The sequence below is a fragment of the Ipomoea nil genome, unplaced genomic scaffold (genome assembly GCF_001879475.1).
Source record: "Ipomoea nil cultivar Tokyo-kokei standard unplaced genomic scaffold, Asagao_1.1 scaffold2565, whole genome shotgun sequence".
In the NCBI taxonomy this organism is placed as follows: domain Eukaryota; kingdom Viridiplantae; phylum Streptophyta; class Magnoliopsida; order Solanales; family Convolvulaceae; genus Ipomoea; species Ipomoea nil.
Window position 1 is genome coordinate 662501 of NW_017618993.1, and position 25379 is coordinate 687879.

Here is a 25379-nt window from a genome sequence, read left to right on the forward strand (position 1 = left end):
TCGACTGTTGAATTTTAAGCCAAAATAGTCTCAGTTAAAGGCAAAATGAACAATTTATATTGTTTGTTGTTTATACGATTGACCAACTACGTATGGCTGCGATTTTCTACCCATAGGCGTAATCAAATCAAAGGTATTGAAGAGAAAGAGCAAATCATGCATGGTCTGCAAATGAAGAACCCAGGGTTCCGAAATGCCAAATTACAATGGGCGCTGTTGCTTTATATACTTTATATATAGAGAGAGTTCAGAAAATGAGAGTATTTAGAATTATAGGAGTACAGGTATAAAGATTTTAGAGAAGGAGAGAATGATTGGATGAGAGTATTGAAATTTTGTTAATTGAGAGTTGCTGAGTTGGGTAAGAAAAATGTTGGAGAAGTCTTTAATTTATAGAGTGAAACTATGTCTGATTGGAATATGAACGTTTATAGTGGAGTAATGGATTACGGCAAGTGGAGTAGTGGAGAATGGTCAATTTAAAAAAAAAATCAGGAAATATTATATATACTCCCATTCTTATACTTCTATACTTAAAATTTTTGATATATACACAATTACAAGGTCTCTACATGAAAGAAAATATAGCTTATCAATATTTAGCACATAAATAAGTAAATTTGACGGAGTAAGATTTAGGAATACATAAAGGCCCTGTTTGGTAAAAAATTGGTCTATAGGCTAATTTTGGCTTATTTGATCACTATTAATTTTTTAATTTAGTTAAAATATCAATATAAATGTTTGGTTAATTAGCTTTTTGCAACTCCAAAAGGCTAAAATTAAAAAAGCTACTCCTATCAACTTTTTCAATTAGCTTTTTGAGAAAAGAAATTATACTAAACAGCTATCAGCTAACAGTTAATTTACCAAACATTTTTCTACAATCAGCTAATGTTATCAACTATTTATACCCTCTAATTAACACAATCAACTATCAGCTAACAGCCATTTTACCAAACAGGACCAAAGTATAACTTAAAAAAATCTGAAACTTTTGGTAAAATTTTGAAAATATATGACTAGTGTAGGACTGCATGGAGTACATGGAGTCTGACCTTTGCGCCAGGCCAAGTGGCCAGTATTTTCTGATGCCAAACTGCCAAACCCGTATGCTGTACGGCTTTGGCAGTTTGACTTTTGAAAAATCTCTAACCCTAAGGGTCCCAACACTTCGATATGACAGAGCATGTGAAATGATATAAATTATGGGTGACTCAATGGGTTAATAGACAGGACCAAATGTCGGTGAGTTTGCACTGTTCTGTTTGAACTGTTCGGTTCAAACCGATACCAAATACCAATATTTAAGAAACAATTGCTCACTGCAATAATAAGCTCCCTCAGCCTTTAAAAAAAAAATGTCACTTCCAATAGTGGCCTGCGCTCTTCTACTGACAGCATTGGCTTCTTCACAATTTGTTGATGGATTCTACACTTCCATTTTCGCTTTTGGCGATTCCCTCACCGACACCGGAAACTATATTTCTTTAACCACCAAGGGAGTTTTACAGTATGATGGGATTCCCAGTTGCAGCGTTCCTCCTTATGGGGAAACATTCTTCCACCATCCCACCGGCCGCTGCTCCGACGGCCGTCTTATCATAGATTTCATTGGTTCATATATACTCTCTTGTTTTTAATCTAATCATTTATACCTGCTGTTGGTGGTTTTGATGTTTTAGCTTAATTTCCACTTGCAGCGGAGCACTATGGGCTTCCACTTGTGCCGCCTTATAGCGGTGGCGGAAATGCAAATCCTGGAGGAGGTGTGAACTTCGCGGTGGTTGGAGCTCCAGCTCTCACAGATGATGTCCTTCAGGCAAACTGGAGTTACTCTCGCGACGATATCTCTATGATGTCTCAGATCAACATGTTCAAAAGCCTGCTCCCATCTATCTGCAAAACCTCAGGTAACTTTAACTTTATCTCACCTTTGAATTGATTCCCAGCCTTGAAAGACTAATCTTTTTGTTGCAGGTTGTGACGAAACATTGAAGAAGTCATTAATAGTTTTTGGGCCTTTTGGAGGCAACGATTATGCTTCTGCCATTTTGAGTAAGAGGGTTGAGGATGCTCATCGCCTCCAGCCTCTGGTTATTAACGCTGTTGCATCTGCAATTGAGGTCAGCCTTATACTACAACATGTTTGGTTCACGGAATGAATTTTGAAGTAATAGGAATGCTATTCCATAAGGAATGGAATAGGCAAGGAATAGAATAGAAATTGTATTCTGTTGTTTGGTTCGCGGAAGTAATAGACTTTAGGAATTATATTACAGTGTTTGGTTAATTTAAGGAATAGAAATGAAATAGGTTTTAAAAGACATAAATACCCTTATAAAAATATGTGATGGTGGTGGTGGTGCTGGGGCAGCGACAATTGTGGCGGTGGTGGCGGTGGTGCTGCTGGGTGGTGGCGCAGGCGGCGATGGTGGTGGCGGTGGTGGTGATGCTGGTGGTGGCGGGCGGCGGTGGTGGTGGGGGCGGCGACTGTTGTGGCGATGGTGGTGGTGGCAACGACGGTGGTGAAATAGGATAAATTTTATATATAGGATAAAAAAATTAGGTTAAAGAAAGGTGTAAAAAAGAAAAAAATTCTAAAATCTATTCCTGAGCGTTCAGTAATAGGCTAATACCACGGGGGGCCCTAGTAATAGCTATTACCTTATTTGAGGTAATAGGCTATTACCAGGAATATTATTCCTGGTAATAGAAATTGTTACCAAACAAAAGAATTGGCCTATTACTGGGAATGCTATGCCATTCCCGACCTATTTCATGAACCAAACGGGCCATTAGGAACTTAAGGAGGGTTAATTAGTAGTTGAGATAACCCTCCCATATATTAGGGTTAATTAGCAATTCCCACCAACCAAACAATATAATATAATTTTATTTCCTATTGAATTGTATTGGAAAAGAATTCTAATTACATCCAACCAAATACCTTCTTAATTGTTGCAAAAGTGTTTCTCACCTTAACGCTTGCGATTTGAAGAATTCAACTTCCAATAATAGTTTTTATTTTTAATTTTTCTTCATTCTGGGTGATTGATCTAGATTAGATAAACGGCTTAAATCTCACATCATTTTTTACTGAGAGTTTGTTCGCACCTGATCTTTTTCCTTATATATAGTCAGATTCATATTAGAGCCACTCCCCAAGTGAGAACTTGTGATCTAATCCAGGCTGTCCATTATTGTACAATATCTTATGGCTAAGATTTAGTATTTTTTAACTGTTTTTTTCCATAATTTAAGTGGTGGGGGAATGAGAGTAATTTTATTCAATTTTTCCTTGCATTGACATTCCAAATACGTTATGCTCTTTGTTTTAGGCTATTTTTAAAGATTTTTCAATCATTTTCCAACGTTATTCTTTTGCTTTTTTTTTTTTTCACCGGTGGTGATTATTAGCATGGTTACATGTTTGTTTGTTTGTTTGTTTTTGTTTGTTTGTTTTTTTTTTTTGTTTTGTTTTGTTTTGTTTTGTGTTTTTTTATTTTTTATTTTATTTTTTTTATTTTTTTTATTTTTTTTGCGGTTCATTAGCTTAGAGTATGTTTTTGATTAGATTTGTTGATACATCAATGATTTTAGGAGAGGGTGAGCATTGCATTGGAGTGCTTGGTGTACTTTTGGTGGAGCATCAATTTAAATATGTCACATGAGCAATATTGAATAAGAAATTTTAAATCTTGAGTTAAAAAGAAAAAAGGATATCAAAAGTAATCAAATTTATTCATGCCTTTTGAATATTGTCATGTTTTATTTATATTTTGATAGGGAAAACATGTTTTAGCTTAATTATGCTTATTGGTGAAAATTTTAGAACTTTTATGGAGAGTGACAATTAAATTTATCAATTACTTATGCAAGTATTGATGAATATTTTACGGATGAAAATAATAAAATATAATATGTGTGATGCCATGCAGGAACTAATTAAGCTAGGTGTTGTAAACCTCATGGTGCCTGGGATGTTGCCAGATGGGTGCATGGGAGTTTCATTAACAGTTTATTATCGTTCCAATGAAGAAGATTATGATCCCATTACCGGTTGTCTCACTTGGCTCAATGAATTTGCACAAAAACATAATGGATTGCTTCGAAAAGAGTTAACTCGGATTCAAGAACATTATCCTAATGTTTTTATTACTTATGCTGATTATTACAATGCTGGATTAGAACTTCTTCTCTCTCCCAAAAAATATGGTTAGTACCACTCCTCAACTACTCTTCAATTCAAAATTATGGAGTTATTATACTTAAATTTAAAATAAAATAAAATAAAACAATATACTTTACTTCTAGAAAATTCAAGATTTTTAAGCACTAGAAAGTAGTTTGAATTGACCTAGTTTCTTGACCAATTTGGAGAATTTAAAAATTAGTTGTTACGTTGCTATTATTAACTATTTATTGTAAGTGGTTGGTAGCACCAATTATCATCAGAAGTCGTCAAAATACGAAACTTAACATGTGAGATCATCATGTGTTTTAATGGAGTTTCGACCACTAGTGGTCAAATTCTTTTTGAATTAAATTTAATAAGAATTGGCAGAAAAGTTCCATTCAGGAGAATCACTTTGTACCACAGACCATAAGTTCATTGGCCGTGGCTTCTGGTTAATTACACTATTGTTGTTGTTATTAGAGTAATACTCTTTGCTTCTCTACACTCCTTTTACGTGTCTTTATTTTTAACCTCTTTAAATTAAAGACTTTTATAATTATCACTTTTAATTAACCATTTTTGACGTCTCATCTATATATATATATATATATATATATATATATATATATATATATATATATATATATTCTTTATTAAATATGGTCAGTCAATTTATCAGTAATTCAAAAAAAAAAAATAGTGTTTCTTTTCCAATTCAGAAGTGATTAATAAAAAGTTGTATTTGTGTAGCATTTTTATTTTTTAGTCCATCTAAAAATATTATCTACATTCCAATAAATACTCCATATTTATAACCCCCTCACTCCCCCCCCCCCCCCCCCCAAAAAAAAAAAAAATCCATATTTATTTGTGGGCCATAGTTATCATGTACTCTCAAATCAAATGTATGGTCCGTATGGAACTTCATATACTTTGTTTTTATTCTCTATTAATGACCACCTGACTAGCTAACTAGCTAGTACAAACTTTATTTCTACCCATTTTCATCCATAATTATTCTTTTAGTATCAATTTTCATCCACAGTTATTATTTTAGTGTCAAAATTCATCACGCCATGCCAGTCACTCATCCTTTTAAGACATGCCGAAATCTAAAAATTTTAAGGGTATTTTCGTCCTATTCAACTTAAGATCCCGATTAAAGCATGAATAAAGGGATTTAAGCCCTATGATTGATCCCAATTTGCAACTCTCCTCCTCATCCTACCTTAATTTGAAGAGAAGAATTGTGATTTAGGATCGATCTTAAGACTTAAATTCCCTTATTTATGCTCAAATTGAGATCTTAACTTGAAAAGGACAAAAATACCCTTAATAATTTCATATTTCAGCATGTCTTAAATGAAGGGGTGATCGGAGTGGTGAATTTTGACACTAAAACAATAATTGTGTACGAAATTAAAATTGGTTCTAAAATAATAGTCGTGGATGAAAATTGGTAGGAATTAAACATCTGGACTAAAAGTGCCATTTTGTTAATACTCGTGAGATCAAAATCGGTATTTGCTCTTTATTTTATTTTGTTTTATATAGGTTGTAATAATTTTTTATTCATTTTTTTTATATAGGTTTTAAAAATGAAACTCGATTTATTGCTTGTTGCGGAAGTGGTGGTCCATACAACGTGGACGAGAACGCAAAATGTGGCTATCCGTCCTCGCATTCCTGCGATGTTCCGTCATCTTATATCCAATGGGATGGTGGGCACTTGACACAGGCAGCATATAGGTGGATTGCTAAGGGTTTGCTAAGTGGGTTATATACTTCCCCAAATATTACTGCCTCCTGCTCTAATCCTACATCTGCTATGTCGATATAACAATTGCTATTTTTATTTTACTCGTGAGATATTATTATTTAGGGATTGTAGGTGTGTGTTGTGGAATACTTTGTGGTTTAATAAATCAATATTTCATATTTTAATTGATTAAATATATATTTGTTATTGTATATAAATTTTTGTTCTCGATCATCTTGTTGCAGAACATTTGAAATAAGAGGTAAGGATATTTCCGATCAATGGGAACGAAAATGAAGAAACATGGAAACAAAAACGTAGTTTCATTAACAAATATCATTGATCATGGTTCATAATTATAATACTGTAAGTTTATTATAACAATATATTTTATGTTCATTAAGATGACATCAATTTGTTATTATATGTTAAGATTATTTGTAATAGATTTTGATGGTGTAGAGTGTATGTGTATAAACACTTTAGACCCCTCGATTATTCTTTGTTGTAAATAAGTTAAGCTTCACAAATGACTGATCGGAAGGAAGCAAGCAGGAGGAGTTAGGCCGGAAGGAAGCTAAGGTAATACTAGAAGTATTGACAAGTCTTCCTAGATGAGTAGATGATCAAAGGGAATCTCCTATGTTTTCTTAGCATGTTGGAGACTGTTTTAAGAGAGATAAACCTTGAAAGGAGATCATTCAAGGAAAAACAAAATGAGACATTTGAGAATGCAACTTGTCTGATACCTAGAAGTTTATAAAAGAGACAGATTAGTGATAAGACAACTCTTTTTTATTTTGGAAGTGCTTATAAGCTAAAATAGGGAAACGAGCATTACCCTACGGATAAGTTGCAGAAGTTATTGAATGGCAGCGGATTTGGGGGATTGTATAACTTTTTGGACGACTACCACTTGCAAATTAAGTGACAACGGGAAGATTCAAAAATCAAGTTGGTGCTCATCTCTTCTCATCTATAAAAGGAGGACCCCAAGCTGAGAGAGAATATGCTAGTGTGATAAAAACTCTACGTGTAAGTGTTCAAAGCAATCAACCCGAATCAAGCTCTCTAGCAAAAGAGAAATATGAGAGATTTCCAAGTCTAACACTCAACAAACCAACAACCATCTTTCCATCTGAAGGAGTTGTGAGATCAACTAGTAAGGCGACTTTGTGGACGACCCTTTGGCTAGGTTTGATTGGATAACGAAGAATAGGGCGACTTTAATTTGTGATTGGCCCCTAATAGGGAATAGTATACCGCCCTACGTATTTTGTACATATGATCGGTATTTGGTACGGGTCAGGTGCCTACATAAAAGGCTCTACCCCTTCATTAGAGGGGGCTTCTCTTTCTGCTTCTCTACAACACACTCTCTAAACACTCTCTAGAATATTGAATAAATAGGCCACTTAGAGCCTATTTTAGGGATTTAATTCTATTAGCCCCTATTTGAAGGATTATCACTAGTAGAAGTTGATGCTTTTCATCACTTTTTATTTGGAATAATACTTAGTGGAACCTCCGATCCTTGAGGTGGAGTAAGAAAGTTTTCGAACCACTAATACGCTATTTGTTCAAAAAATTAGTTACTTTTTTTACGACAAGTTAAAGATTTCCGCTGTGAGAAAATTAAACTTGTTTCCAAACTTTATTTTAAAATTATGTTTTCGAAATTTAAGCTCACTTAGAGCTATTTTGAAAAGTTTAGAAAATCGTTAGAAAGTCTATTCAACCTTCCACTCCCTCCAAAACTTTTTGCTTACCTAAGACCAACATTATCATTTACACATATTATTCTTTATTTTTAATTTTTTTGTAAAAACAAAATCAATGTGACAAAAATATATTATTAAAAATATGCATTAGGATCATTTTAATGATAATCATATTGGTAGTTTTTATTTTTTATTTTTTATTTATTTTTTACTCTTAGGTGCTTATTGATGGACTGACAATATTGATAAAATGATCTTCAGTACAGTATTATAAAAATGAACTTCTAGTATTCTCTTAATAAACCTATTTTACATGTTTTCAAAAAGAAAAAAACTTATTTTACGTTCATTAGTATTATGATGTAGTTGCATTTTGAAAAAAAAAAATGAAAATTCAATATTGTAAATATAAACCATCAATATTGTGACAATAAACCAACAACGTTTCATTACTGAATATAATTGAAATCAATGAGTTAATTCCAGCATCGGTCCTCCGACTATTTCAATTTTTTAAAATTGGTCCTCGTCAAAATAGACTCTTGACTATCAAATTTGTTCCAGTATTGGTCCTTCCGTTAAGCATCAGTTTGTTAGCGTTAAGTAGAGGGGTACAACAGTCATTTTCTCTTATTGCTTTCTTCCACGAACTCCATTGTCAACACTACGGAGTTTTCTACGGAGCAGAGGCACCCGGTTTTCTACAGAGCTTTTTTTCCTTTTTTAAATTTGCTCTGTAATGGGGTAGCAATTAGTTAAGGCTCCAAAACATCCTATCAAAATCACTGTTATAACACGTTGGTCATCTCACGGGAAAAGAATAAAATAATCCAAATTCATGTTATTAACAATAATCCAAGAAGGGGCTGCAGAATTTCATCAGAATTTCATCATGAGCTACAAGGTTAGTTTAGTAATAGGGAGTGCCATATTCTATTGTTTGTTTTTCTCTCAATTCAGTGAAATTCTTTGCTTCTGGACTTTAAACCAAAGCTTTACATTTTTACCCTATTATGGTTTTCTTACATTTGACAAGAGTAAATGACTCAAATTTCATTCAATATTGTTGTGTCTTAGCAAGTGAAAAATCAAAGTTGCATCTTGAAGGGTGGCTACTCTTACACTGTCAAATTGAAATTGCCACATTTGTTTTTGTTTTAGTAGAATGTCAATGAGCCAATGAGGCTTCTGTCACGCTTGTATCAAAATAAGGATTATTATTTTACAAAAAATTTGGGAAGGAAAAAGACGAACGAATACGGTGTAGGTTCGGGTTGGTGGTTACCACGAGTCGAGCGAAACACTCTTTCCTTAAAACTTTATTTGCTACCTCCTAAGAACGTTGTAGGCTAGGTTTCCCAGGATAAAACGTACTACGGTTCAACGTTTGAGCACCCAAACGAATGAACCCGGCAAAGAAAAGAGTAGGAGCAGAGTTGAGTAGGAGCAGAGTTTTGAGAGCTGGAAAATATATTTCGTTATGTTGCCCTACCATCAACTTACGTGTACCGCGATGGGTTGCCCAGGCGTACACGAGTTTATGCCTTTTTAAGTTCACTTTGGGATTTGATTTGCACCCTCACACGTGAAAGAAGGGCTCTTGTATAAATAGTGGTGCGAATCCACTATCCAAACCAGTGTGGGACAAAAGCTTCACTTTTTCCCTTCATTTTTCAACTCAAATGGGTCTACTTTGAGAATCAATATCTCATTCACCCATTATCCGTTTTGAGTGTACAATATATCAATCTCTTCGTCTCACTACGAAGAACCCGAATACACTTTGACCAGACCCAAATCGAAAGTGGACGTCACTAATAATTGTACCACAAAATAGCTACTAAAATTGTCATTTTGTGCCAACTTATGCTATTTTTTCCAACAGAAATATCTTCAGTAATCATGACAACATTGAATGTGAGATGATGCCAAATACTTGATATGTGATGATTAGCTTTTCTTTCTCAATTTCATTTTGCTCATGAAAATTCAAGTTTGTTTCACTGGAGAAAATGGAACTTTTCTTGAAAAGGTGGTAGGGAACATTGCAGATTTTTAAAGGCAATGATGTAAATTTCATTTTTTTCCCTTCATCCTAAATTTAGTGCTGCTCTTGCAAGAATATCAAAGGCGAACATAAAACGTAGGGTATATGAATGATGCCAATTTTGTCAGTGGACTTGGTTTGCTTCCTTCCTATTCATCCATGCACTTTCTTCTCTATGGTTCATTCACCTCTGCTCTGTTCAGTGGCGGACTCAGGAATTTTTTTCAGCGGGGGCAAAATATTAAAGCAAAATTGATAATTAGAAAAAAAAAATGAAACACTTAAAAAGTATAGTCATAAATAAATAAATAATGTTGGATATAAGAAAATTATAAAACACATCAAAACATTATAAAAATATTCATAACAAAATATGAACATAATCAATTTGATAAAATAATTCGAATAAAAGATCCCTTATAAATTACACATCTCATCTCATTATTAATATAATAGTGAAAATGTGAAATAATGAGAAAAGGTAGTGTTAATAAGAACAATGAGATGTGGAAAGTAGATAAAGGGGATTAGAACCCAAGCATGCGTTCAGACAAACCAACACTCAGCCAACTAGATAGAGGGGATTCGAACCCTGGCTTGTGTTTAGACAAACCACACGCTCAGCCAACTAGGCTAAGCTACACTTTGTTAACAATACTCTATTTTCTAAATCTTATACTAAAGCTTGTACTATATATACACATATACATACATGGGTTATATAAGGGGTGGGGGTGGGGTGAGTGGGGGCAGCTGACCCCACTGCCCCCACTGTAGGTCCGCCTCTGGCTCTGTTAAGAGTACAGAAAGGCAAATACTGAGAAAAAGGGATTTCGCACTTCACAGGGTCAGGAGTAAAAAGAGGTCAATACTGAGAAATTGAGAAAAACCACTATAATTGAGGACCATTTTCGGTATTAACTCTATAAAAATCCAACTACAGTATTTTGAAAATTTACCTAATATAGTGACTTATTATTATCGTATATTAATTTAAAACATTAAAATAAAAATATCATTATTGGTGTGATTTAAAATATTTTAATTAGAGCTTTTTAATAATATATTGTTATATTAATTTTATTTGTATAATAAAATAAAATAAAAAAATTAAAAAGTAAAAAAAAAAAAAAAAATGAAATGGCCAATGGTATAACTAACAATCTTTTAATCCCAGTTTTGGCTTTGTTGGTGGGATTATCAACACAACAACTTTTATTCTAAATAATTATATAACATTAACAGTCGGAAAGGTTATATACTTATATATACCCTTATTCTAAATGAAAAATTATAAATGGATAATGCTACAAATACTTATAAACTTTACTTCGCATTTTTACTTGCGCATTCATACTTTTGATGTAAGCACTTTTGATAGGACCCACAGAACTTCATTCTAATTTTTTTAATGAGTTAATTCCACTCTTGATGGATCAAATTTGATAATTCAGGGTCTATTTTGTCCAAATAAAAGACGATGAATAATTTTGAAAAATTAAAATAGTCGGAGCCCCATTTCTGAAATTAACTCTTTTTTTTTTAATACTTATACTAATTACAACAATGCCAAATTCCAGCAGAATGAGAATCAGCTGAAGCAATTGGAGGCCCAGGAGGATGTGTTTTGGAGACAACGGGCGAAGCAACACTGGCTCCGTGGTGCAGACGCCAACACTAAGTTCTATCACAGGTATGCCTCTGCCCGTAGAAAAAAGAACTTTATTGCTAGTATTAAAAATGATGGTGGTGGTTGGGTGGAAGGCAGGGATATGCACTCAGTAATATTGGATTATTTTAAGGGCATTTTTACATCTAATAATTTTAGTTGCGATGATCCCCTTTTTGATAATTTTGCCCCCCATGTGTCTGATGAGAATAATGAGATGTTGGATCGGCCTTTTACTGTGGAAGAGGTAAAAACAACGCTTTTTACTATGTTCCCGGATAAAGCACCAGGCCCGGATGGAATGAATCCGGGCTTCTACCAGCATTTCTGGCCAGTTGTGGGGGAGGATGTGTCTGGATTTATAATACACGCTTTGAACTCTGGAGTATTTCCGGAGGGACTGAACGATACTAACATAATATTAATTCCCAAGAAGGAGGTCCCCGAGACTGTAGCAAATTTGAGACCGATTGCGTTGAGTAATGTCATTTTAGAATAATGGCTAAGATGTTGACAAATAGAATGAAAACGCTAATGGGTGATCTCATCTCGAAGTCCCAGAGTGCGTTTATTCCTGGCAGGTTAATTACAGATAACATCTTGGTGGCAGCTGAGGTGGGTCACTACTTGAACAGGAAACAATGTGGTGTGGTTGGTTGGAGTGCACTGAAGTTGGACATGTCGAAAGCATATGATATAATGGAGTGGACTTTTTTGGAAAGAATGTTGGTGGTGCTGGGGTTTAGTGACAAGTGGGTCCAGCTGATAATGCTGTGTGTGACAACGGTAAGCTATACTGTGATGATGAATGGGGAAGTAGGAGGACGTGTCAAACCCACTCGTGGACTTAGACAAGGAGACCCTCTCTCTCCTTATTTATTTATTTATTATCTGTGCTGAGGCACTTTCAATGTTTTTGCAAAAAGAACAGGTAGCAGGTTCAATACATGGATGTAGAGTGGCCAGAGGGGCACCTCCAGTATCCCATTTATTTTTTTGGGATGACAGCCTGCTTTTCTTCAAAGCGAATATTCAGGAAGCTAATGTGGTCAAACAATGTTTGGTGAGGTATGAGAAGCTATCTGGGCAGGTGGTGAATTATAACAAGTCAAATATATGCTTTAGCCGAAATACCCAGCACATAGCCAAAACGCAGGTGGCTGACTGCCTTGAGGTTGTGCATACGGATAATTTTGGGAAATACCTGGGCCTCCCATCATTTGTGGGCATAAATAATAGAGCTATTTTTTCCTATGTGGAGGAAAAGATCAAGCAAAGGATTGGCTCGTGGAATAAAAAGTTGTTATCTCAGGCTGGTAAGGAGGTATTATTGAAAAGTGTGGCTCAATCTATGCCAACATTTTCAATGGGTGTCTTTTTGTTGCCTGAAACAATTTGCCAATCCATTGAGAGAACCATAAATAGATACTGGTGGGGAAGTGGCAGAGATAGGGGATACATTGGAAGGCATGAGATAAATTATGCATCCCTAAAAAATTTGGTGGCTTGGGTTTCAGGGAGTTAAGAGCATTTAACCTGGCTATGCTGGGTAAGCAGGCATGGCGTTTTCTTACGAATCCAGGGTCTCTGGCAACAAGAATATACAAAGCCCGTTATTACCCCACCACTAGTTTTGTTGATGCTACTGTTGGAAATTGCCCAAGTTTTTGTTGGAGGAGTATAATGGCGGCTCACCCAGTAGTGGTAGCTGGGATACGACGTAGAATTGGAAATGGTGAGACAAGTCTTATATGGGGTCACCCATGGCTCCCGGATAATCCTAGTCCCTTGATACAAACAGTGATGCCGGAGGAGTTAAGAAGAGAGGCACGAGTAGCAGGTTTAATAGACCTACAAACAAGCACATGGGATCCACATATTCTTTCTGATTTATTTATCCCTGAGGATGTGAACCGAATAACTATGATTCATGTTAGCCCTGGTTATGATGACTCATGGTATTGGATGGGTGACCCAAAAGGGATTTATACAATAAAGAATGCTTACAGACGTTGGTGATTTTGAGAGTAGCCCAGGTGATTTTGATAAATGGGTTAAGATGTGGAAATTGAAAGTACCACCAAAGTGGAAGACTTTTTTGTGGAGGGCAATATGTGATATTCTACCCACTACCACGAATTTGATTAATAAAAGGGTGGAGATCGGCCCGGCATGCCCAATGTGCACTTTAAATCATGAAGATGTGTTGCATACTTTAGTATATTGTGAATATTCTACATTAGTTTGAAATATAACACAATTGTCTATCACAAATATTGTTACAGATTCGTTCGCAGCATGGCTAACTGGGGCTATGGCGGTCTTAACGGAGGAGCAGACACAGCTTATGGTGGGGGCCTCTACAATATATGGAGATGCCGCAATGCGGCCGTGTGGAAAGGGGCCATGCTACGTCCGCAATCCGTGGCAAGGGGAGCGGCGACATCGCTCCTGGCGTACGGCAGTGCGCACTGCCGCACCACACGGGCGGAACCAGCACATTCCGGACCGGAGTTGCACGACAACTACATGCGATGTTATGTAGATGCGGGGTATCGACAGGGAACCGGGGAGGCCACGTATGGTATTGTGTTACTATCGCCCGGGGGATCTTTCATAGCGGCAAAGAGTGGTAGATCACCCTCTTGTTTTTCACCACTCATGGCAGAGGCGTTGGCATTTAAGGAGGCACTGTCTTGGCTAATTGGGAGGAATAATTTCTCGGTGTGTCTTCTCACAGATTGTATGGTCCTGCGAACCATCATACAGCACCAAACTACACCCATTCACTCATATGTTGGTGTGATAATTGACCAGTGCAGAACTTTAATGTCTTTATTTAATTTTGTTTCGTTAGGCTATGTGCTAGACAGATTATTTTACATGCTTATACTTTAGCTTCGTTAGTTTTTACTCAGGAACATTCTATGTATTGGGATTCTATCCCACCTGACGCTATTACAGCTTTTACCAATTAATACAATCGGCAGATTGGTTTTTCAAAAAAAAAAAATACTAATTACAACAATGCTAGATTAGTACCTGTCCCCCAAAAAATATGCATGATTTGTACCACGCACTCTTCAACAACAACCCTTCAATTCTAATAATCAATGCGTTTGATGAGTGTGGGGTAAATTAAAACTTCTTTTGTAGGACACAGGCTGCATATCAATGGACACAGGCAGCATCATAATCAAATAATGTAGTGATGGAAACCATACAATTTCGTCCTCTAGGTTTGCATCCCCACCACATCATGTTGTCTGATCTGAAGGACAATCCAACACAATAATTCCTCAATCTCCCACATTGACGAATTCTGTAATTATTGACTAATAATTCATATTGCACTTGATCAATTGATTCATAGCTGATCATGAATTATAACTCATCAATCAAGGAAAATGATTCTTTTCTACAAATCAAATGGCCCGTTATGATTCCATCATGGAGGAAATGAATTCATGTTGAAAGCATGTCTTTTAAGTGAAAATCATAAAGTAAATGTGAACTTTAGAGCTAATAAATAAGAATTAATTTCACTTTTGGTCCCACGACTTTAGAGGATCTATCACTTTTGGTGCACAACTTAAAAAGTTTTCAATTTTGGTGCCTAACTTTGTTATTTTTATCAAATTTGGTCCTTTCAAACCAAATTGACGACGAAATGTTGCCAGATTTTATATTTTTAGGGGTAAATCGTCATCCCAAGGAAACATCTTCAATATCTAAACAAAGTCACTGTAAAATCATATCTATAGGTGTTTGATTGATGAGAATAATTTGGAAGACGAACAGAAACTAGACATAAGCCTATGAGATTTATAGCATCGACGATTGGCAAACTCTTACATTTCTCTTAATATGATTTTTCTTTTGTTTAAATATTGAAGATCTTTCCTTGGGATGACGATTTTGCCCCTAAAATGTAAAATCCGGCAATATTTCACAGTCAATTTGGTCGAAATGACCAAAACTGATAAAAATAACAAAGTTAAACACCAAAATTGAAAAAATTTAAAATTGTGCACCAAAAATGATAGAACCTCTAAAGTCGTGGGACCAAAAATGAAATTAGTTCTAATAAATAATACTCTTTGTGCCAATGACCTCGTGGTCGAGTAGCATAGTGTGACTCTCCCAAATGGGGGGTTATGAATTCAAATTCCTGTGGGAACATTATTGACTTCCATATTTTTTTCTAATTTTCTATGTTATTTAATGAATGAGATTAAAAACTTATCGAGAAATGAATACACTCAAAAAGTAAATTATTGATCCAGATTTCATTCACTCACTTTCCTCTTTATCATATGTTTTACTGGAACTCTTTTTCAACCGTTAACACGTAATTGAGAAGAAAAATTGTAATTCAACTGATTTGTCATTACTGGAAATTAAATTAGAGCAGATTTATGATGGCAACTCAGTTGTCATAATTGCTTCACTACTTAGTCTTCTACCGGAGTAACAGTTAAAGTGGTCCAAATTGCACAATGATTAATACTCTCTCCAATCCAATTGCACGTTCAATAACAGTTAAAGTGGTCCAAATTGCACAATGATTAATACTCTCTCCAATCCAATTGCACGTTCAATCACATCATTAGTCTTTATCCTTTGAGAAAATACTACAATGGATGTAACTTCTATTGTGGAAAAATGATTATAGGGATATGACAATCACAATATGTAAGAGTTTGTTGAATTTAACTTTGCATGTGCCTCACCTTTCAAGGGGATTCAAGTGAGCAAGTCAATACTATGGGAGGATTTGATGGAATAATGGGTCCGGATTTAGTCTTATTGTGTCTGGAGTTGTTAACGGGTTGACACGATAATGACATACATGCTTAGTTTCAAATTCTTAATAAGTTAACCCATTCAAACATGGTAGGAATCAGTTTAGCCATGCAGTATGATGGGATTCAATTCCTAGCTGCAACATTATATTCCTTCCTATAGGGAAACATTAATCTTCCATGCCATCCCACCAGCCACTGCTTCGACGTTGTGGTCTTATCATAGATTATTATTGAAATTTTTGTATCTTATTATAAGATTTGATACCAATTATCATGTTTATTTGTTAGCTTTTGATATCTTACTATTAGATTTAAATCATTTAGTAATTATAAAGCACATTACCCTTCTCATCTCACTAGTACAAAACTGCAAATCGGCGACCATTGTACAATGGTTGCCTATGCGAGGCTCGCGGAAAGCCATGGACTTTACGCGACCATTTTTAAATGGTCGCGCATTGTCAGTAATACGCGACCATTCTTGACCAATAATAGTTGCGTATTGTTTTTTTTTTTATTCAAATGTAATACGCAATCATTTTTGGATAGGAATGGTCACGTATTGTTTTTTTTTTTTTTTTTTTTTTAAATCAACTTTCTGTGACTATTCTTTGTATAAGAATAGTCGCAGATACTATTTTAAAAAATAAAAAAATTAAAATTATATTTATTTTAAAAGTAATTTTTAATAAATTAATGATTTTAAAACCTCCTAAATTTTTATTTAAAATCCTATACAAAATCTAATGTGCTATTTGATAAAGCATAGAATTCCAATCAATGTATAACAAGAGCTGCAGTATTATCTAGCTAATGAGTCATTAAAGTCTTCTATGCAAAAAATGCAGTAATAAGAGAAGTATTGCATAATTAATCACTTGCCCAAATTAAAATTTTTTCATTCATAAAACCAAAATCAAATGTCTAAGTTCACTTCAAAATAAAATCAAGATTTTGTACTCTGATGAACAAAGTTATTGAACAAAAATATCCACCCACATACAGGAATACATGAATACAAGAAAACCCAAACTATTCACCATTCAAGCTCAAAAAACTAAAAATGTTTAGTAACAGCAAAGAAAATAAACACAAGAATAGCTTGTATTGAAGTATTAACGGTACTAAACACAAGCCAAATAGCTTGTGCTCGAAGCCAAAGCTCGCTGCAATCTTCTAGTTTTATGATCCTAGAGAGCTAAAAACACATATGGTTGTGAATTAAATGACTGAAACCAACATGCACAGCAGAAAGTTTAGCATTCTAGAGAGCTAAAAAACAATTGAAATGAAATTTTCAGCACTTAATTGAAGCAACCTACAGAAAAGAAATGCAAGGATAACAAGATAAAGAGCTTTTTCATATTGCATATTTTATACTTCACTAGGCACGAGATATAAAAACTATACTCGATCACATAAAAAATATAAAAACCTGCTTTTAATTCAATAAAGAAAATCACAATTAAAATCACAATTATATGTAATTAAACAGTCAAGTTACATTAAATCATGATCTAAATTACTTATTTTGCAAGTTGAAAACTCAAAGCACATGATGAGTTGCAGTTCATCAAAGTGACAGAACAATAACAAGTATAGTACCTGCAAAGTCAATTGAAACAAACAAAATCTGTAAGGGTGTGTTTGGTTCGCACATAGGAATCGGAATCGGAATGGGTATCAAATACTTGGTAATGGTAATGGGTTTTGGTGAAAGTATTTAACATGTTTGGTAGTAGGGTGGAATGGGAATGGTTACTAATAGTAGTGGTTAAGAATGAATAAGGGAATTAAACCCTTATTGTATTTGGGTATGGGTTTTTTAATTGATGGGGTATTCGAAACCCATAGTAGTGTTCTAAAAACCTATTAACCAAACAACAACAATCACTTTCATACCCATTCCTATGGGCAAAACCCACCAACCAAACACACCCTAAGTATAATTCAATGGAAGGGCAAGGGAACTTTACTTGTGAACAATTTTATTTACTTAGTTGTTGGAAACTCAAATTAGTTCGTCAATTTGGTGTTAATCATCTCTTACGAAACCTGTAAAAGCAAGTAATATATATTACAACTCTATATACATGCAAAACTGTCAAAAAATGATTACTAAAGACTCTTACAAAATACAAATATAGGTTCGGCTTTAAGTGATCTTGATCTTAGAGCTTGCCCACAACTAGATTGAGATTTATTAAACTTTACCTGTAATTTCAAATTCACCAATATATTATAACTTGAAAAATAATTCAAACAGTTATAATGGAAAAGACACACACACATATAGCCCAGGGGTGTAAATCAGGATCTCTGCCAGTTTCAACATGCAGGTAAGTGGTCGTTTCACATATTATTACATGTATGACCATGTCCACATGAATGACAATCTTGCTTCTTCCTCTCGAGCCTTGTTTTTATTCATCCCTCTAAAACCCTCATTTTTTTTTAATGCAAAAGAATACTTGAAAAGAGAGTGAAGGTAGAGATATTACAATCTAGAGCAAAAAGAAGTCTATAGAAAAAAAATGATGAAGTGTAAAAAAATAAAAATAACATTTCAAAGTTTCAAACGATGAACTCTATTAGAAACAGTTGCCTATTATAAATCGATTTTTTTTAAAAAATAAATAAAAAATACAATGGGCAACAATTACAGCTAACAACGGTGGCAAATTATTGATCACTTATTTACAAAATTGCCACCACAAATTTTTAGACTAAGATTAGGCAACCATTCTTTCAACAATGGTGACCTATGGTCAATCTTCTATGTTCAATCCTGTACTAGTGTCTCCTACTTATGAACAATGGAATAAAAAATAAGAAAGAAAAAAAAATCATTTCTATTTTTTTTTTTTGGGTGCATTTGGAGCCCTCATGCGAAGGCGCTATCTGATCCCAAAAAAAAAAAAAGAAGTCATTTCTATGAATTAATTAATATAAAACTTTAATATGTAGAATTTGGGTGAATCATACAATCTTTCACTTTCTTTATAAATATGTTTTTTTTTTTTTTAGCTAACGAAAAACCAACACTTTCTCTAACTCTTTCTAATTTAAAAGAATTTATACCATGAATAATTTCACAAATTGCACTTCAAGTGGTCAACTTGCATGTATAACAAACTGCACAATAAGTAATTTACGAAATTGCACATCAACTACTAAACTAGTATAATAAATTGCACAATAAATAACTAGCTTAGTATAAGAAATTGCACCAACCAAGTGTGCCAGAATGCAATTAATTCTCCCACCAAACAATAATTGAAATTAGCGGTAGGTGTATGGAGAAGGCATAATTGATGGATATTGAGATATATTGTCAATTTTTGACATGATCTTTCATTAATGGGCTGACACAATAATAAGATGCTTAGTTTTGGGTAACCGGTGTTCCCATACAAACTTGCGAACTCTTTAAAGAATGCACGGTTAGTTCTACATGAATACACAATAACTATTTTTAGGTAGGGTTATAAAACTCCCGCCTAGGTACTGAGTAATCGGCGTCTAGGCGCTAGGCGCCCCTAGGCCATGACGATTTTCCCCCTAGGCTCCCGCCTAGGAAACCGGCCGCCTAGCGCCTAACTCGGCCGCCTAGCGCCTAACTCGGCCAATTACGCCGAGTTAACTCGTTAGGTAGGCTTTCTGCCTTTATTGTGTAGGGCTTCTTTGGAGGACTTTAGTTGGTCCCTTGTGTTTAGATTGGTCACTTTTGGGCCAAGTGATTCTTTGTAAGACCGTTTGGGTTCTTTTGATGATATAAAGCATTCTCTTTTGAAAAAAAAAAAAAAAAAAAAAAAAAAAAGAAACTCGTCAATTTTTGTCGAGTTAGCTGAATTAACCCGACCGACTCGACCTTGCTAATTTTTTTCATTGATATATATATATGTGTGTGTGTGTGTGTGTGTGTGTGTGTGTGTGTGTGTGTGTGTGTGTGTGTGTGTGTGTGTGTGTGTAATATTACATATATGCACCTACACACGTGCACTGTTTTTCTTTTTTTTTTCAGTTAGCCGCCTAGGCCGTCTAGGCGCTAGGCGCTACTCTACCGCCCGACTAGCGCCTAGCGCCTATTTCAACCATGTTTTTAGGCATGCTTGGAATTGTTTTTTATGCATTCGTGCAGTAATTTTGGTACATTCGTGTAGTAATTTCGGTACATTCATCTAATAATTTGGTGCATTCGAGTAGTAGGTGCAGTGCATTCTTAGAAGTCACAGTGCTGAAATAATTGTGCATTCAAGTAGTTTTTTTTTTAGACGGTTGGTGAAAGCATCATCATAGTCAAATAACTTGTAGCCTAGTATTCAAGAATTAGGATAGAGGTAGAGTAAAATAAAGTATTATTAATTCACCATCTGAGTTAGGATTTAGGACTTAAATCAAACATGTTATAGTGTGGCATGTGGGGCTGTGTATCATCATGGGCTCACTAATGGTCGTACATCTTGTAAGTCAAGGGCATGTTTAATCACGAATTTCTTTATTTATCTAGTTGACTTATCTTTCTTAAAATTAATTGGTGAAGTATGTATAGTAGACATTAACTATTTAACCACATTAATGTATGATAAATCACAACGTCATGTCTTGAATCGAACATGGCTAAACTCAGTCGACCTGATCAACATACACCCAACAAAGTCAATGTTAGTTCCAGCATATAGCAGAGAGAATCTTCGTACATCATTTGTATGTTTTAAAAATCTGGATGGAGTATATGTACCATTTTCCTAAATTATGGGTGGTAATAATGAAATTTCTGTTAAGGTGCTTTGTTTTTTTGTGGTCAACAATATGACAATTCACATGCTTGGTAATAATGAAATTTCTGTTAAGGTGCTTTGTTTTTTTGTGGTCAACAATATGACAATTCACATGCTTACCGGAACTAAAATCTGGATTCCTAAAAGTGAAGGAAAACAAAATCTAATTAAGCAAAAGATTGATATTTTATTTTTTTAAAAGATTTGAAAAGAAAGTATAACACAATTGGATAATTTTATCTCTCATTAAAGTTTATTAATTACACACACACACACACACATATATATATATATATATATATATATATATATATATATATATATATAATATAATATTAAAGACATATTGATCTTTATATTCATAATTTCTTACCATTTCAAACCCAATATAATCTTAAAAAATGATATGTTTTGCTCTAGGATATTTTCGGAGTGCAGCAGGCTGCAAAGGCCATAATATGTACGTTGCAGCATATAATTACTATTTTTAGTTCACATTGTATACCAAATACCAAAATTTAAGAAACAATTGCACTATAAATATCCATTGCTCACTGCACTAATAAGCTCCCTCTGCCTTAAAAAAAAATATAAAAAATGTCACTTTCAATAGTGGCCTGCGCTCTTCTGCTGACGGCGTTGGCTTCTTCACAATTTGTTGATGGATTCTACACTTCCATTTTTGCTTTTGGCGATTCCCTCTCCGACACCGGAAACTATATTTCTTTAACCTCCGACGGAGTTTTACAGTATGATGGGATTCCCAGTTGCAGCGTTCTTCCTTACGGGGAAACATTCTTCCACCATCCCACCGGCCGCTGCTCCGACGGCCGTCTGATCATAGATTTCATTGGTTCATACTCAGCTCTCTTCTTTTTAATCTGTTGTCGGCAATCATTTATACTATATGGTGGTTTAGATGTTTTAGCTTAATTTCCACTTGCAGCGGAGCACTATGGGCTTCCACTTCTGCCGCCGTATAGCGGTGGCGGAAATGCAAATCCTGGAGGAGGTGTGAACTTCGCGGTGGTTGGAGCTCCAGCTCTGAGAGATGATGTCCTTGAGGCAAACGGGAGTTACTCTCGCGACAATATCTCGATGATGTCTCAGATCAACATGTTCAAAAGCCTGCTCCCATCTATCTGCAAAACCTCAAGTAACTTTAACTTTATCTCACCTTTAATTTGATTCCCAGCTTTGAAAGACTAATCTTAGCTTTTTCTTGCAGGTTGTGACGAAATATTCGAGAAATCATTAATAGTTTTTGGGCCTTTTGGAGGCGACGATTATGCTTCTGCCATTTTGAGTAAGAGGGTTGAGGATGCTCTTCGCCTCCGGCCTCTGGTTATTAACGCTGTTGCATCTGCAATTGAGGTCAGCCATATACTATTAATTAGGAACTTAAAGAGGATTTAGTAGGTGAGATAACCCTCTCACAATCAGGTGCATAGGAGTTTCCACGTGAAAAATTATCAGCCATTAATTTCATCCCGATCAACTTCTCTTTTGATTTTTTCGACGCCAGTGCTGATTGCTTAGCATGGTTTCATGTCTTTTATTTTTTATTTTTTATTTTTTATTTTATTTTTTACAGTTCATTAGAGTATGCTTTTGATTAGATTTGGTGATACATGGGTGATTTTAATAGTGACGTGCATAGTAGGGTATTGAGTAGTGCATTGTGTACTTTTGGTGGAGTAGTATCAATGTAAATATGTCACATGAGCATTGAATAAGAAATAGAGCAAATTACACTTTTGGTCCTATGACTATAGATGTCTTGTTAATTTTAGTACTTGACTTTAAAAACTAACAATTTAGTCCTATGATTATGTAATTTTTAACACATTCGGTCCTCCCACCCAATTTACCGGCCAAATATCGCCGAAAAAGTATAAACTATTTGTAATTATTTAATCATAAGGACAAATCGGTCATTTCAAATCATTTCTTCTTCTTCCTTCGTGCTCCCTCCTTCGTTCTTCTTCTTACTTTGCAGCGACGGCCGGAGATATCAATATCCTTCTTTGTCCAGTATCATTCTTTGTTCTCCACAATATCTTGGCCGAAGTGTTTTCTTCATTGCCCAAATGATGTGTTGAACTCTGAAATTTTCTGGTAGGGTTTGAACATTCTCACACGAATTTACAGAAATTTAGGAAAGACATTATGATTTTTCTCTCACGGATGTTCGATTAGAGGAAACCCTAAATTTTCAGATTTTGTGAAATTTGTGAATGAGGAATGCTTGGATTGAGAATTTGAGAGTAACTTTTGTCGAATTTGGAGATAAGGACATGGATAGATCAAGATCCAAGAGGTACTACGACCAGGACTACGATTACGATAACCTACATACCCATAAAGAAGGATACTGGTTAATTAATTAATTAATCTTGTATAATCCACATTATTACACATTTACACCTCTCAATTTATTTTAATATCATATCACTGATTTGGTGGTATTCGTGATGGAAAAACTGATAGCAGCAAGGTGTATATATATATATATATATATATATATATATATATATATATATATATATATATGGTGTTGTTCCTTGTAGGGGATTGCATTTCATACATGCCGCCGTTAATGGATACTGGGAGGTGGCGGTGTGATTTTTTTTTTCCGACTTTCGCTGCTAAGGAAGAAGAAGGGAGCCGGAAGGAAGAGGAAGAAATGATTTGAAATGACCAATTTGTCCTTATGATTAAATAATTACAAATGATTTACATTTTTTCGATGAATTGACCGGGAGGACCAAATGTGTTAAAAATTGCATAGTCATGGGGCTAAATTGTTAGTTTTTAAAGTCAAGTACTAAAATTAACAACACATCTATAGTCATAGGATCAAAAGTGGAATTTGCTCTACGAAATATTAAATCTTGAGTTGGACTATGTGGTCTAATGGTATCCGGGTTGGACTTCCATTTGGAAGATTATGAATTCGAGCCTCAGAGGCGTTATTGGTTCTTTGTGTTTCAGTAGGTTGAGAAAGTATATGAACAGATACTACAATGTAATAGAGCCAGTAGCTTTCAAAAAAAAAAAAAAAAATCTTGAGTTAAAAAGAGCGATATCAGAAGTAATCAAATCATTTCATGCCTTTTAAATATTGTCATGTTTTATCAATTATTTATGCACGTATTGATGAATATTTTACGGCTGAAAAGAATAAATTATATATTTGAGGTGATGATGCATGCCATGCAGGAACTAATTAAGCTAGGTGTTGTAAACCTCATGGTGCCTGGGATGTTGCCAGATGGGTGCATGGGAGTTTCATTAACAGTTTATTATGGTTCAAATGAAGAAGATTATGATCCGATTACCGATTGTCTCACTTGGCTCAACGAATTTGCACAGAAACATAATGAATTGCTTCGAAAAGAGTTAACACGGATTCAACAGCATTATCCTAATGTTTTTATTACTTATGCTGATTATTACAATGCTGGATTACAACTCTTTCTCTCCCCCGAAAAATATGGTTAGTACCACTCCTCAACTACTCTTCAAATCAAAATTTTGGAAGTATTATATACAAAATAATGTTATTCTTTTTATAGGTTTTAATAATGAAACTGGACTTATTGCCTGTTGCGGAAGTGGAGGTCCATACAATGTGAACGACGATGCAAAATGTGGGTACCCATCCTCACATGCCTGCAATGATCCTTCATCTTATATTGAATGGGATGGTGCGCACTTGACACAGGCAGCATATAGGTGGATTGCTAAGGGTTTGCTAAGTGGGTTATATACTTACCCAAATATTACTGCCCCCTCGTCTTCTACTTCTGCTATGGGGATGTAACAATTGTTATTATGCTATGGTTTTTGGAGTGTTATGTATGGGACGAAAACTTAAATAATTTTAAAATGCGATAAAAATATTTATTATAAAATATAAAATGATTGGAACGAATTTCATATAACCTCTATTAAAAAAATGATATCCATTAATAATTTTATTTTAGTTAAATCAGCTCTATGTAATTTTAAATTAATTAGAATTCACACAATTGAAACTTTAAATTACATTGACTAGATAATTTATAAATGAAATAAATTTTCTGTCTCACGAGGCGAGGTTAAGTGGTAAATCATCTGATTTAAAGTCACCACTCCAGTAACAGATCGATCGAGACTAGTCCAAGAGGTGACGGGCGAGGGTTGTGGGGACTAATGTATCAAAAAAGAAGTAAATTGTTTGGTTCCGTACGCATGTGAATTGTCATATTGTTGACCACAAAAAAACAAAACACCATAACAGAAGTAACATTATTACCACCCACAATTTAGGACTACATTACTCCATGTCTCCATCCAGATTTTTAGTTCATACAAAAGATGTACGAAGAATCTCTCTGCCATTGCATGTGCTAGAAGCAGGACCGTTCCA

The 25379-nt window shown here is 34.8% G+C and overlaps 2 protein-coding genes and 1 long non-coding RNA gene across 3 annotated transcripts; all 3 read left to right on the plus strand.

Annotated features, from left to right (window-relative positions):
• Positions 1-351: 351 nt before the first annotated feature.
• LOC109153980 lies at positions 352-6413 on the plus strand. The gene is made up of 3 exons (XR_002049642.1): positions 352-407; positions 6063-6075; positions 6404-6413. It is a non-coding gene; the product is annotated as an uncharacterized LOC109153980 (long non-coding RNA).
• LOC109153977 (GDSL esterase/lipase At1g28600-like) lies at positions 1331-6133 on the plus strand. The gene is made up of 5 exons (XM_019301864.1): positions 1331-1617; positions 1704-1913; positions 1981-2126; positions 3942-4218; positions 5770-6133. Exons 1-5 carry the CDS (start codon positions 1362-1364, stop codon positions 6018-6020), a joined length of 1140 nt encoding a protein of 379 aa, XP_019157409.1. The 5' UTR covers positions 1331-1361; the 3' UTR covers positions 6021-6133.
• Positions 6414-21500: 15087 nt separating the features above from the next.
• On the plus strand, positions 21501-24907 carry LOC109153978 (GDSL esterase/lipase At1g28580-like). Its single transcript, XM_019301865.1, has 5 exons — positions 21501-21818; positions 21912-22121; positions 22194-22339; positions 24188-24464; positions 24544-24907. The coding sequence occupies exons 1-5, from the start codon at positions 21563-21565 to the stop codon at positions 24789-24791; spliced, it is 1137 nt and encodes a 378-aa protein (XP_019157410.1). The 5' UTR covers positions 21501-21562; the 3' UTR covers positions 24792-24907.
• The last annotated feature ends 472 nt before the right edge of the window (positions 24908-25379 follow it).